At 40.5% G+C, this 15408-nt stretch overlaps 1 protein-coding gene across 3 annotated transcripts in view; it reads left to right on the top strand.

Moving 5' to 3' along the window:
• Positions 1 to 15408, top strand: part of LOC149790628 (uncharacterized) — a 158571-nt gene that overhangs the window by 125365 nt on the left and 17798 nt on the right. The window contains exon 1 of one of the 3 annotated variants that reach the window (XM_089972745.1): positions 13201 to 13939. The exons of the other annotated variants lie outside the window; for them this stretch is intronic. Coding sequence (XP_089828871.1) covers positions 13869 to 13939 — 71 coding nt within the window. The 5' untranslated portion in view covers positions 13201 to 13868. Of the gene's footprint in view, positions 1 to 13200; positions 13940 to 15408 lie in introns of those variants that run through there. 3 annotated transcript variants of the gene reach the window in all.

Genomic DNA, 15408 nt, shown 5'->3' with positions numbered 1-15408 from the left:
TTTTCGATTCCAAACCTTCCAAGGAAAATGACCTAAATATCTAGGAGGACCTACCACCGAAGTATTAGCCAGAGCCGGAGTTTTCTACTTGGGCGAAGGGGATAAAGTCAAGTGATTCAGTTGTGGTGTGTCACCTCACCAGTTGGAGCAGAAAGGTACGGCCTAGCTAGAACATGCTCGATGGTCTCCGCACTGTCACTATCTACATTTAGTGGGACGCTAGTCATTGACGTGACATGCCATGTCGTTTAAGAAACCAGCTTGGCTAAGAGTCAAACGTTGGACAACATCGAGACAAGTATTAAAACTCCATTTCAAAAATAATATTCAATGATTACCAAACGAATTGCTAGAGAAGATCTACAAAGAAGTTTGGCATGAACTTGCCAGAACAAAATCTCAATTGGTGACTGTGGAAATTACAATGGTACTGTCAACTGTTGCATTGACTGCAACTCTTTCACCAGAAAGCTGCAGACGAAACAGCTCAGACAACTCTGAACGATTTTAAGACCCTGATGAAAAGTCCATCACCACTACCGCTAGTGACCAAAACGAAAAAGGAGAAGAAGAAGAGTTAAAAGAAGAAGAAGAAGAAGAGTTTCAAACTCCACCAAAAAAAGTACGCAAGTTAACGACACAGCCAGAGAAAGTACTCAAGTTATCAACACCACCTACATACATAATTGGATGGATTAAAAAGATGATGGCCACCCCTTTTTCCACAGAAGGGAAAAGGAATGAAGTGAAGACAGAAGTGAAACAAGAACCGATTACCCATGTTCAGAAAATCTCCTCCTCCTCGACACCTTTCGCTCGCCGGACACGCAAAGCGTTTCAAGCCAAGAAAATACCACACAAAACAAGAGTAGCATCAGTGAAGAATGGGTGACATTAACAAAAATTGAAAAGATGTTAGGCAGCATTTACTACGACCCATCCCATCCTGCGGGATACGGAGGAGTTCAGAAGTTGTATCGTGCTGCCAAAACCCGTCTTAAAAGTCTCCGTTTATCTCAAGAGTAACGATGTTTACAAGAACAAGTCACGCACACTATACACCAACCCATTCGACGAAAATTTTCCAGACGTTGCACCCGAGTGGACGACATCGATCATCAATGGCAAGCCGATTTAGCCGATGTCTCTCATTCGGCCACCTACAATCGTCGATGCAAATATTGTTTTGTGTCATCGGTGTCTTTTCCAAATTTGCCCGTGTGGTGCCTTTGACTTTCAAATAGAGGACTTAATTAGTGCGAGCCCTCCAACTGTTGTTGAGACAAAGTGGTCATCACCCTCTTCGATGGCAGACAGACAAAGGTACCGAACTTCTGAGAAAAGCTTTTGAAAAAGAATTAAAGAAACGTGACATTTATTTTTTCACCACCAAGAATCCAGAAACCAAAGCCAGCATCGTGGAACGTTTCGAACGCACCTTGAAATAATGCATGTGGAAATATTTTACGCATCAACACACACTTAAGTACATCAACGTCTTACCGCACTTGGTTCTAGCGTACAGCCAATCTTACCATCATGCAACCCCCCAAGAAGTGACTCCTGACAACAAAGTGACTGTTTTTAAACGTCTGTTTGGTACGTCCACGACTGTGACAGTCCCCATGAAAAGTGGAGCGTTGTCGGCAAGTGATTGGGTTCGCATTGTCAAAACCAAACGCACTTTAGACAAAGGTTACTTACCCAAAATGAACACTGAATTGTTTCATGTCACTGCACAAGTGCGTGATAGTCATCCTGCCGTCTATAAATTGAAAGACATGAACGGGGAAGTGTTAAAAGGAACGGTTTACTTGCCCGAGTTACAACGCGTAACCTAAAAAGATGACGAAGTGTATGACATCGAAACGAAGAATCCGAACAGTGTTAAAACGCCGTGTTAAAGAAGTCAAAGTGTGTTGGAAAGGATATCCTCCCAGTTTTGATTCGTGGATCGATGCTTCGCAAGTCATCGACTATAAAAAGAAGTGACCATCATTCCCTTCCACACATTCTCAGCTACCGCTACCACTGCAGTGACCACTCCTTCACCCAGTTCTTTTCTGCAAGATCTACAAAAACACCCTTGTGGGTGTGGTATGGATTACGTGTAACTAAAACACAAATCGTCTTTTTCTGCCAAATATATTGTGTCATCGGTGCGGCCATTGCCAAATTGAGTTTGCAACGAGGAGACAAACAATTGTGGACCATTTTACTGAGCAGTTGCATCTGTTACCTTCTTCCCAATCCTTCTCTGAAATACTCCTCAAACGGGAACAATGGGAGCCTTGCGTCCAACATCAGTCACCACTCCAACAACAACAACAATCCTCCTTTAGACATTCCTCTGACTTCCAGTAACCCCTCGGACAGCAGAACTCTAACAGAACAACAACAACCAATTATACTTAACGCTATCCAGTTACAGTTCCATGGAGGTGTTTCCCAATAACACTTTGTGTCTTTATACGGCCAAATTACCTCCGACCATCCAATTAGATCACAAAGCCCATTGGGAAGTGGCTTTGGTGGAAATGATTTACCGTACACAAATCAAAAACATCACTGAAAAGCAAAACACTATCCAGGTCGAAATCCTGAACGTCCAATTGCAGGAAGAGATAAATAAAATTGGGTTTTTCAAGTGAAACAAAGTCAGCAAGCAATCCATCATTCAATATCTACATGTTGAAAATTTCGTCAGGCTATTCTTTTAGCGATGAACATTTGGTGGACACAATTGCTTCCAGGTTCGATGTAGCATTTGACAAAACCCTGAACAGTACCAAAAAAGAGTTACGGTTGAGAACCATCAAGTGGCACGTCGTCTACTGATAAAATTTCAGGATACCGAAACTTTGATCATCATGTTTAATGGTAGTTTGTTTGAAATTTTGGGTGGACATCCACATATAGTAGCACATAATCTGAGACCGAAGATCAACAGTAATATGGATTTTTACAGGGCTTTTGAATCCGCTGTAGAACTGAGCGAAGGATTCAATTTGATCGTTGTGTACTCCGATGTGGTGGAGTAAAACGTGTTGGGACACACCTCCGTACCGTTAATGCGTGTCATTCCTTTCACAGTGGATTATACCACGGTCAGTGGCCAGGAAGGTGGAAATACCTATCATGTTCACCTCGAATTTGTACATCCTCACTATTTACTTGTCAATAAGTGGTATTGCGATACTGTCAACATTACTATAAAATGAGATCTGGGACAAAATATTCCATTTTCCAAAGGAAAAGTCACGGTGAAACTCCAGTTTTGAAAACGATTTTCTAACAAGATGTAAGTCATGTATCCAGTGTACAGAAGAGTCGCTTAACAGCGAGGGCATGGTTTAGAAGATATGTTGAGATCTGCCTTTCGTTCGATGGCCCAAGTTTTGACACTGATGGTGACACGAAGATTGCACGCCTTGAAAGATGTCGCGTTGACGGACGGCAAAGAATTTCTCCACAATGTCATCATTAGCAAACAAAACCCCAAGGATTCTTTTTTGAAAGCAGGCAAAAATGTATTGTTTGAAAGGGGCAAAGACATCTTGGGTCGGCGAGAAACTCCTATAAATGCCCTGGACACTGCCGAGTCAGGCATTCCCCTTCTCTGACGCCACAGCAGAGAGAGACGGCGATGTGGTGGAGTACAACGTGGTGAGAAATAAAGGCAAAAAGAGACGGCAAAGACATCCTTCCAGAGGACTAAACACTCATAAAGCTAAACAGACTAAGGAAAGAAGAAATGCTAGAGACTTAGACGTTTTTAATTATTAAAATAATCACAGAGGAAAAAAGAAAGAAAATGATGCACCGAGAGTCTAGCGCCTGTTCCAAGTCGGAACTGGATCTGTTTGCCATGAAACCCACCATTATGACGATGCAGGAATCAGAATGGGTCGAATTTCATCCCGTTTCCTCTGTCAAGGACTCAAGATCAGCTCGCATCAAGTTTGAAATCAAAGGACTGCCCGAAGATTACATCTATCTGAATAGATCGACCAAACGACGGACTTTATCGATATAAATGACGAAGATTTAGTAGCCCCGTCAACAATTTCATGCATTCCTTGTTCAGTGGAACGGATCGGTACTTAAATAACAAACTGGTCAGTAGCACAGCCTGAATATTTACCCTTACCGAGCGTACCTGGAAAATCTATTGACGTATGGAAAATAAGCCAGGAACACCCATCTGGATGCTTGTGTGGTATGGAAATATGACACGACGGGTAAATTCAACGATACCAATTTGATTACAGATAAAAATCCGAACCACAATGTGGGATTCAACGGCCGACGAAACTAAATCAAAGGACCCTACAGTAACATAGAACTGATGGATCGTTTGCATTTAGACATGTGATTGCAAGAGAAGTATTTGCTAAACGAAGTGGATGTCCGCCTGAGACTGAATCGTAGCAGTGCCGATTTCCATTTCATAAGTGATGCTGTCTATTACAAAACAGTCATTCAAGAAGTTAGACTCTACGTACGACGTGTGGAAGTGTTATCTAAAGTGGGAAACGACATCAGTCACGCCTTGAGAAGAACGACCGCCAAGTATCCGATACGACGCGTTTAAGTGAAAACTTTCACCATTTCCGCTGAACATCAATCGATGATCATAGATCATCTGTTCCAAGGACAGTTACCCAAACGTTTGGTCATTGGTATCGTCAAAATACAGCCTTCAATGGAACCTTCGAGGAAAATCCTTTTGCGTTTCAGCATGAGAATACGCCAAAGATTGAAGTCAGTAGAAGTGTCAAGACACTGTATACCAGACCTTTCGAAAAGAACTTTAGTGACGAGAAGAAGAATTACTTGAGATCGTACTTGTCCCTGGACGAGGCCACGGTACAGTTAGGAACCAACATCAGTCACGGCATGACGTACGAGGATTATGCAGAAGGTTACGGTTTGTGGTCCTTTGATTTCACTCCAGACCAAGGCAGCGACGAGGGACATTCCCACTCTATAAAATCCGGTCAAATTCCTGTTGAACTTTAGTTTGCAAAGCCAATACCCGTAAAAACACGGTAAGCGTCGTCCTCTATGCCTAATTCGACAATATCATAGAAATCAAAGGTTTGGGAGACGTCATTCTAGACTACTAGAAACTATGGAAGTCTGTTATCTCTCTTTGAATAGTGGAGAATCTTTGGAAATGGAATGTGAGGATACCGTGGAAACTGAACTAAAAAGACAAAGACGAAGATGATATAGTGTTGAAGTCCAGATGGCCAGAACAAGATCAACATTTAGTCTCCTGTTTTGCCAAATACATGGCAGAAACAATTGCATAATTCATCAAGGAAGATTGCTATGGACGTCAACACGATGATCCCAGTCAAATTCAGCACGATAAATGATGCTGAGTCAAGAAGAAAAATTGGACGAGTAGCTGGACGATGTTTGGAGTCTCATCTCGGAAGAGGCCGTGTTGCATCAGTGGTATAAATGCTTGCGTGATCCTTCCTGTCCTCCACTTATGGCTCGTGAGATCCATCACATTGAAGCTCTCTTTACCCAGTGTGCGGAGACGAAGCGAAGAAACGGTTACTTGTCAGAGATTTTCAAGCAACAATTCAGGATTGAATTAATGACCTACCATCAGCTGTGAAAAAACAAGAAAGAAAAAGAAACCTTTGCACCACAGTTCGTATACTGTTTCTTTGAACTCTGTCGTGTGTGCTAAATATGAACTGCCTCATCGCAAATCTCAAGAATATCAAGCTCATGTCATCAACACGGACGACAGTCATCTCCCAGGAACCCACTGGATAGCCGTCTACTTTCATAAAGAAGGTTGTATGGAGTATTTTGATTCGTACGGATGTCCACCTTTGGAAGACGACACATCGACTTTATGAGAAGAAATGCCCAGACGACACTTTTCAATAATGTGGAATTACAAGGCACAGACTCCATGGTGTGTGGACACTATTGTGTATATTTTCTTCATCAACACAGTCTTGGATATTCTTTAGAACATTTAGCGACTTATTTTGACCGTCACTCTTCTAGAAACAATGACAAAGTAGATCGATGTTTTTGTGACCATTATGGTTATCTTTTGTCCTTTGCTAGGAAACGTATTGTACATCAATGTCCCAATGACTTCCAACAGTGGAAGTCTATCTTCACTTCACATAGTTGTCAACCTTGTCAAAAAAAGATTGATATTTGAAAAAGGTTTGTTTGAAAAAATTTTTTATGGTTACTTGTTGGTTGTTAGTTATTTGAATAAAAAATGTTGTATCTTGAAAAAATTGTGTCTGTCGTTTGTTTTCAATTGTTTTATCATGATACGTGCTCTTTGACTTTTATCCCTCAACCTCAAATCAAACAATCGTAGCGTGTTGACTCTAAACATTGTAGTGATGTTTTCTATCGCGTCCACGCTTGAACCATATTTAGCGAAGCAGTATCCAGGCTGACCATCCATTATTGACTCGTTAACCTATGAAGATGCCTTCTAATTTAACTAAACTAAACGAAGCCTACGTTCATTTGCACCGTACCAGGCAAAACCTGATACCCAAGCCTGAAGAGATAGAGAATGTCAGAATCCTGAAAGTGGTTGAAGACCTGATAGGAGAGGTCTTCAGAGAGGAACTCGAGAAAGAACATGAAGAGTGGATGGAAAAGTACAGACTTCAGAAGCAGAGAGAGAGAGAGAGAGAGAGAGAGAACATCAGCAATAACAGAAACAGGAGGAACCAGACAGGATTTGTGGACTGTTGTTTAGACACGAAATAGTTCTCCTTCTCTTTCCGAAGAAGCAGACCTTATCCTGTGGGAAAGCATGTCGTCAGACAGGGATGCAGTCTTAGACGATAAAAGATTGCCATAACTCCCAGTCCACCCAAAATCGGCCCTTTTCAGGGCTATTCCAATACTCTAGAAACTAATTCAATTGCTAATTGCATGCTAGTAAGTTAAAAGAAATAGAAGTGTGTATATAAGCACTTCGTTTCTTTGTTTTATGTCCAAAATAAATAGAAGAGTGTCTATAAGCAATTCGTTTCCTTGGCTTGTCAAAATATTGTTTGTGTGTTTCTGTTTGTAGTTAGCGTTTGTAGGTAAAAAGTAAGCGAGTGTTTCTTTTCGGTCCGCGCGTTCCTTGTTTGTTTTAGGTGATGACATGGGTTTTGTACGTTTTGGTATGTGGGGATGTTTTCCTTCACGTCCGTGCTTGACAAATATAAATGGAGCGCTCGTCAGTCCGGCTTCCCATTCATCATGAGTCTGCAGCGAACACAGAAGGAGCAACACCTAACAATGGAGCTAGCGACGGAAATCTTAATCCCACAACAGGCGTTGAGAGCAATCAATGGACTTGGTCTGAAGATAGCCTCCTGCTGGAGCTTACGAGCTCAACATAAGAGAACAACACTCTTATTGATATGGGAAGAAAAAGAAATAGAAGAACGAAGAATTAGGCCCAGGTCTCGACGTGGAGGGAAGAAACAGCAGCAACAACAGAGGGAGGAACAATTGCAGACCCAGAATGTTAGCAGTCCTACCACAACGAGTACCACAACCAACATAAGACAGCAGCCGACAGTCTTGAATGTACAACCTATACCTACGGTCAATATTAACAGGGCCCAGGACTCTGACCCAGCTGCAGTCTCAACCATAACCTTGTCGGATATGTTGCAAAGGCTTAACAATTTGTTAGGCACAACCACCCCGACCCCCCAGTCAACAATACCTGAAGAAACCACTACAACGGCAGACGACATTGCAGCCGACCTCGAGGTATCAACATCGACCGAAGATGAACAAAGCTCACCGATCGAAGAATGGGCAGCGGAGGTAGCAGAAACAAAGGAAGACGATATCGACCCCCTAGTTGAAAAGTATACGGAAATGGGACTTGATCTACAGCTACATAATACGAAAATTGCTGGACAGTTTGTCAGAGCAGTACAATATGTAGCGTATCGATCCCTGGATTCTTTTCAACCTAGACCATCACAATGGGGCTTCGGAACCAGAGTACTCCCTCAGCACTACAGACGGGCCTATACAGGATACCCACTCGGCCAACTGACTGAAGCCGTTGCATACATCGCCTCCCACCACGGTTACCTGTTTCCGGACATCATCAAACATGAAAAGAGAACAGCGGAACAAATCGTACGATGGGAAGAGCGGCGTGGCACATTCCAGGAGTAAAAAAAGCCCTTCTAAGGGCTCCATAGATTGCTATAATTAATACATAGGGACCCATTTTGACTGGGGTCCCTTTTTGGTCAACGTTTTCAACAAACAAATTGATTACATTGGTACCGCCGTCTAAACTCATGACTAAACTTTTACCTATGCGTGGGAAAACTCATACAATAAGTCACATTGACTAACTGATTGGTATTCTATTTTTTACAAGTATGTACACTACGTACACAAAATTCAAACTTGTTCGATCAAAAGTCATTCCAAATTGATAAACTTACAAAATTTGATTAATTACAGAGGTGGCTTACACATTATTGGTTTTTATTATTGTCCACTAGTACAACTGGACTTGATTTGAAATAAGTACGGGCTGGCGTTTCGGGAAGTACACAACATCCATGGCTGGCTTGCTGAGCACCTCGTCCTCCTTTACCACGCTCGGATTTCGTACAAAAGTGGCAAGATGTGGAACGATTTCCACTTGCCACAAGCCCAGGTGTCCTAAATGTGACGTAATAGCTGGCCAATGGCTGCTGACGTTACATACTGCTTAGGTTGACACCTGGGGCAACTAAAAGCAAACTGAATACATGAGTGTGGGTTTGCACTATTCCTACTCAAAACTTAGGCCTCACATTTAGTATCGTTTGGGCACGCCACTACTGTCTACGAACTAACGGCCCAATCAATTAGTACTCTGTGAGTACATAAATGCCTGAGGGGTGTGGCACCATTCCTCCCCTCAGGAGTAATCAAAAATTGCACCGTGTGCAAAGAAACCAGAGGTACATGTCTATTGCAGACGAACACCTCTATAATTCAACTCAACAACAACAACAAGTCCGGCTTCCCATCGTTGATTTGTGAACTACGAAGAATGAGTAACAGAATCACAAAACTCTTGGAACTTCAGAGACACCTGAGTATGCCAGCGCCTCCTTGACGAACTGGCTATGGAGGTTAAAGAAGAAGGTACGAGAATAGAAGATGATCGGGAGGAGAGGAAAAAGAAGAAAGAGAAGGAAGAAAGAATCATCCATCATCTCATGCTGAGAACTTTATTTGAGGTCAATCCTGAGGTGAGGACGCCTTCAGCACTACAACCAGCACGACAACCACAACAACGTCAGCTACAGGCACCAGTACCAGTGCCATAGATAAGGAGATTTCATCATCCCTGACTGCAAAATAGTAAACAGAGGAGAGTCTTCACTATCCCACAAAGTGAAGACTCGTATGATGAGGCTACTCAACCCGCATTTGCGCTCCCAAGAACAAATGTAAATTGGGAGCAGGACTGGAGTAGACGTTGCATGTGTGGGGTCAGGCCTGGGAGATGCCAGCATTAGCCAGGTGTATTTGAAGTTCCAAAAATAAAACAGCCCTTCTCAGTGCTAACCAAATCTCTAGAAAAGAGACTATTCAAGTTGCCAGTTTGAGTGTTGTGTAGTGTAATTATAAACACTCACACCTTTACTGATGTGATTGTGTGTGTGTGTGTGTGTGTGTGTGTGTGTGTGTGTGTGTGTGTGTGTATGAGCTCGCGTACGTTTGTGTGGATAGTAGAGTGTGTGTTTGTATGAGTGCGCCTGCGTTTGTGTGCCTAGTATAGTTTAGGTTTGTAAGCGTTCTCGTACGTTTGTGTGGATAGTAGATATTGTGTTTTTATTTCTGCTCCCCGTGTGTGGATAGTAGATATTGGGGATTTTGACAGTATATTTTGGGTTTGTATGGGTTCGCGTACGTTTGCATGAGTAGTAAATATTGTGGTATTTTCTCCTTCTAGTGTGTGGATAGTATATTTTGGAGTTTGTATGAGTTCGCGTACGTTTGTGTGGATAGTAGATATTGTGGGTTTTTATAGCATATTTCTGGGTTTGTATGGGTTCGCGTACGTTTGTGTGGATAGTATATTTGGGAGTTGTTTTTTCCTCTTCCCATGTGTGGATATTAGATAATATGTGAAGTGAGTGTAAGGGATGTTTTCCTTCACGTCCGTGAATGATAAATATAAAGTCAAGCGTCCGTCATTAGCACCATTCTACGGAATAACTAAAGAAGAAGATGGCTAGCAACCATACGAATAAAATGTTGAAACTACGGGAAGTGGTGGATACGATTTGCATGGCGGAAGTATTATTAGTGAGAATTGAAAATGGGGCCTATAGTCCGCACATTTTAATAATAGAATTAAACAATTTAAAAAAGGCTAAGCAGCAACTGAGACAGATGATTAAAGAAGAAAATGAGAAGAAGGAGGATGAAGATGACATACAGAGGACGAAAGAGTGGAATGACACAATAGAAAATGAAGAAGAAAATGAAAGGAAGAAAGAGGAAGAGGAGTGGGAAAAACAGGAGGGTGAGAAAAATGAGAAGAAGAAGAGAAAATGTGTAGGACAGAAAATAAGAAGCTGGTGGAGGAATAAAAGAAATTAAAATAAGAAAAACAAAGGCCCGTTTCAGGGCCACACATATGCTTCGAAAAGATTTACTTTCTTGCATAATTTTTTAGCCGGTTGTATAGTTATTTGTGTGATAGATTGATCTATATCCATCCATCTATGTCTGTATGATGTATGTGGTAATGTGTTAAATATGTTTATGTCCCGCCATGCGTTCTAGGTTTTTTTCCCGCTCTTTGGTCCGATGGGTCAGGCCCCTGCTACATTGTTACCAATCTTCAGTACCGTGACCTCACTTCATCTGCTCCATTCCTGTTGTCCCTATATTAATGATACGTCCCATTGTCCCTATACAGTCCCAAGACCTTTTTGACTGGGATTACCATTCTCCCTGTAATTCTTGTCCCTTGAAGGTCCCACTGACTTTTTGACTGGAGTTTCCATTGTCCCTATAAATATTGTCCCTATATTAATGGTACGTCCCATTGTCCCTATACAGTCCCAAGACCTTTTTGACTGTGATTACCATTGTCCCTATAGTTCTTATCCCTTGAAGGTTCCACTAACTTTTTGACTGAATTTTCCATTGTCCCCAGGGTATTCTGCTATACTACTTATGTAATATAATATATACAATATATAGGTATTATAATATATACAATATTATCCATGTAATATGAAATGCCTATTCATATCTACCTATCTATCTATCTATCTATCTATCTATCTATCTACTATCTATCTATCTATCTGTCTGTCTGTCTGTCTGTCTGTCTGTCTATCTGCCTGCCTGCCTGCCTGCCTGTCTATCTATCTATCTATCTATCTATCTATCTATCTATCTATCTATCTATCTATCTATCTATCTATCTATCTATCTATGTGTGTGTGTTTGTTTGTGTGTGTGCGTGTAATTTCCAAAAGGGCAGGTAGTAATAATTATGCATAACAATTCTAAGCTACAGTCCATTTTCTGATGGGGACAAATGACACTTAAGAAGGCATCACGAACACTTACGAAGGCATCAGGAACAGTTGCAGAGGCAAAACTGTTTAGTGAGAGAAAAGTATTTACTGCAATAAAACAAGGAAAACTACATCGAAATGAAAATATAATCCACGTAAAAGGCAGGTACACGTTTATGAGATAAATTACTAACAAAAACCAAAAGGTTTTTAAATAAACAAATAAATAAATAAATAAATAAATAAATAAATAAATAAATAAATAAATACTGCTGCTGCTACTGCTACTACTATTGCTAATAATAATAACAACACTAATAATAATACAGTAGAAATCAGGACCGTGATTGAATTCAGGACACTTGTGCATGCAAATTAAGAGCCATATAAAAAAAATTCGTTCCGAACACCATTGCAAAATTCATAATGTAGGCGAATCGAGCAAAACGGATTTTAAAAGCTTTCATTTCAATGTATTTTGAACAAACGTACACGTCGATGTAACAGTTAACTTGTCACACATAGAGGATCGAACAGAAGTGCTCATTATAAGCGAAACACGTGAAATAGTTTGTATCCTTTGCCATCCTTTGCGAGCGAAACGTTGAAACTAGTCGACGAATTTCACAAATTGTATTTGGAATCGGTACAGTGTAAGATTTTAAGTATCACATGACGATACTTGTTGATTATTGTTTGACGACACCACAGAATAATGTAGTGAATTGACTTTGTAATACATTAGGAATCTAGGTCCCTGTGCCTTTGTATCCAGACAAACTGGGAGACACAATGCGTCCTTTATGTATTTACATTTATGTATCTCCGATCATAAATAAGCTAAATACACTTTTCAATAGACGTAGCTACAGTTGTATATATTCATCATAAATGTTCCGTAAAGAGGTACTGGATAGTCTGCTGGGGCGTAGCTACCATATAGCAAGAGTATGCAAAACATAAGGATCAATTAATTATTCTTTTACACTATAGATTAGGCACGAGCCAATCGGCATGCTTTGCATAGAGGCCCAAATATCCTAGCTACGCCAGTGAGAGCCTGGCAACAAACATCTACCTGGGCAAATTAGTAGATGTCAAATTTGTTTTGAAAGGAAATAAATAAAATCGTTATTTGCAAAGTTCAAGACAATGAATACAGGTTTCTTTTCATATATTGACAGCAATTTTTTTTTTGTAAAATAAAAAATCCTTTATTGTGCAAGGAGAGCTTGGAAGGAAGGGAAATCTGGCTGGAAGACATTTAGTATGTATTTCTTTCAAATCTGAAATCTAGCGGTTAAACCGTAATAGCCTCGTTCATAGCGAGAAGCGAGAACGAAACAGAGTCCATTGTCTTTACATACCATGCCGTATTAGTATACATGATGCGTAATTTATATGTCATAGTAAATAAGAGTAGCAATGCGATGGAAGAAAATACATGCTCATGGACATCTTTTCACAGGTGTCTGTTATACTTCCTTTATACGTACGAATACATTCAAAAGACGGGGTTAACAATCAGAGAACAAAATCTTCATTGTAACTTATTCTGACATAATGTAGGATGGCAATACACTCTGTTTATAGTTACGTTTCATCGATCAAGTGTATCGAAACAAAGGCTTGACTGTTATGGAAATTTAATGAAATGATTGTTCGCTGCTCGTCAACAGAACGGAGAGGATCAATAAGATCGTTAGCAACACATCGTCAAAATCTTCAGTCGGATCATTGTCATAATTTCCGTTCCGGACACTTGCCGCTCATTAATTTATAATGCGGGTGATGACGTCCGGTTTAAATTCGAGACGGATACGTGTGTTAACCCGGTCGAAGATACTGTTACAATATTCTGCTTTTTTTCTTCATTTGTATTGTCGAAAACAATTAACCACACAGCTGTAGTCTTCGCAACTCCGTAACCGCTGCGAGATAGTTAGAAACTGTTTAACACTGATAAGTTCATATTTGCAAACGGTGTTTTGAAATTATAAGCTTGGTTTTCAACCTTTGTCTTGGTAGCCTTGGTACAGTGACTACGACAGTCACGGCCACTATTTACCTGTCCTTAATGTAGTGACTAATGTATGTCTAATGTTTATCTACAAACTGTACATACATGGATATGAAATCAACAGGTAGCCCATTCTATTGCACATAGGTTTGCAATGCATTCGAAAGCACGCGTCTTGTCTGACAAGCTAAGAAAGGAAGGATTTGAAGAATGATTTGGAAATATAAGAGAAGACTGTGTTTTGGATTTCGAAAAGAATTCATTTGTTCCCAGACAATATGACAGTTCAGTTTGTCGCTACCAAGCCTATTATTTTGACGGATCCATTCAAAGGAAGTCACGTTCTCAGGTATGTGCACACGCATACAAAAGTATACTTGTAAATTATGTTGTGTCTGATAATTATAATTAAAGAATTAAAGTCGTGAAATGGTCGCATTATTCCATTTTGTTTGCTAGGAATATTCCTTGACTATAAAAATTTTAAATCTGTCCAATCCTACATGCATAGAGTTTCGTGAGGAATTCTACGCATCTGCTGTGTCACGCAACTCATTCCACGCCGCTTTTGTAAAAGCCTTCGGGGCTTGATTGGAAATAATAGGCTGATGTGCCAAAACACGTTTTGGAAGTTTAAGCAAATCCCTCGGGGTTGGGTTTGGGATGGTGGTACTACAGGCTGGGTGGGTGGGTGGGTAGACACGGGGATGTATGCATAATAGAGGAGAGTGTTGGAAGATGGTCTTTGCTGCATGTTTGCGATATTCAAAACTTGTTTACATGTCTCGATTAAATCTGATCTTTGGACTTTTTATGCTTGGGTTGCGTATCGATAGAGCGTTTTTTTTGCAGCTTTGCAGTCGCGGATTCAGTCCTCTGTCTGGCACTTACTAGGGTACGTAGTGATCTGTCTGAGTTCTGAAGTTTGGTATTTTGTGGTATACTCGGTTTCCTCCACCCCAAGCTCACTTCATGCAAGAATTTAACCTGTCGAGAAAATATGATATATACGTTTTGAGAACTTGACAATGTAAATGAAGTGCACACACTCAACTCCATATCTATGAAAAGCCGAAAATCTACATTTATGATCTGTTTTGAATCATTGGATTAGGTGAAAAATGTTTATTGTTTAATTTCGGAGAGAGAGAGAGAGAGAGAGGTGGGAGCTGCATTAGAAATCATCGCCTATCATACCCAATTTCACAGATCCTGATACGTAAAATATATTATTAATACACGGTGTGGTGTGTGAAAATGCATACCGGAACCGTAAGGTGTCGTAAAAGGGGCACCTGCTGATTGAAGAAAAGAAGAGGAACGTTTCTAGGTCATGATAACAATTGTATGTTTATACATGTATTACAATAGCATGCATTGTAAGAAAATTGGTAGAAATCGGCTGAGACTCTTGGAAACCGTGTTCACAGTGTAAGTTGGCAAAATTGTCTCTTTTGAAACATCTTTACACGAAGATAAAACTATTTGCTTACGTTGCCAAAGTGTATTAGTAAAGCTTCAGTATTGAAAATACTGACAACCATGGCAAGTGTAACACTGTCTGACCAGACAAAAAATCGCACAATTATGACATTTTCTGTCTTGTAAATTCTCAGAGGCTTGACGTTTAATGATGTGTGATTGCTTGTTGAAAGGAAATCGTTTTCCATATCCAGTGATGCTTCAGTTACTGAAATGTATCACTGTAGATGCGAATACCATGAAAGGTGTCACTGTAAATGGGAATTCCCTGAAAAGTATCATGAAAATGCGAATTCTAAGAAACGTGTATACGCGAATACCATGATAGGTGTCACC

This window comes from Sinohyriopsis cumingii, chromosome 10, assembly GCF_028554795.1.
Source record: "Sinohyriopsis cumingii isolate HCF-2022 chromosome 10, ASM2855479v2, whole genome shotgun sequence".
In the NCBI taxonomy this organism is placed as follows: domain Eukaryota; kingdom Metazoa; phylum Mollusca; class Bivalvia; order Unionida; family Unionidae; genus Sinohyriopsis; species Sinohyriopsis cumingii.
The sequence above is the reverse complement of the archived record's forward strand: the minus strand, read 5'-3'. Positions and strand labels throughout refer to the sequence as shown.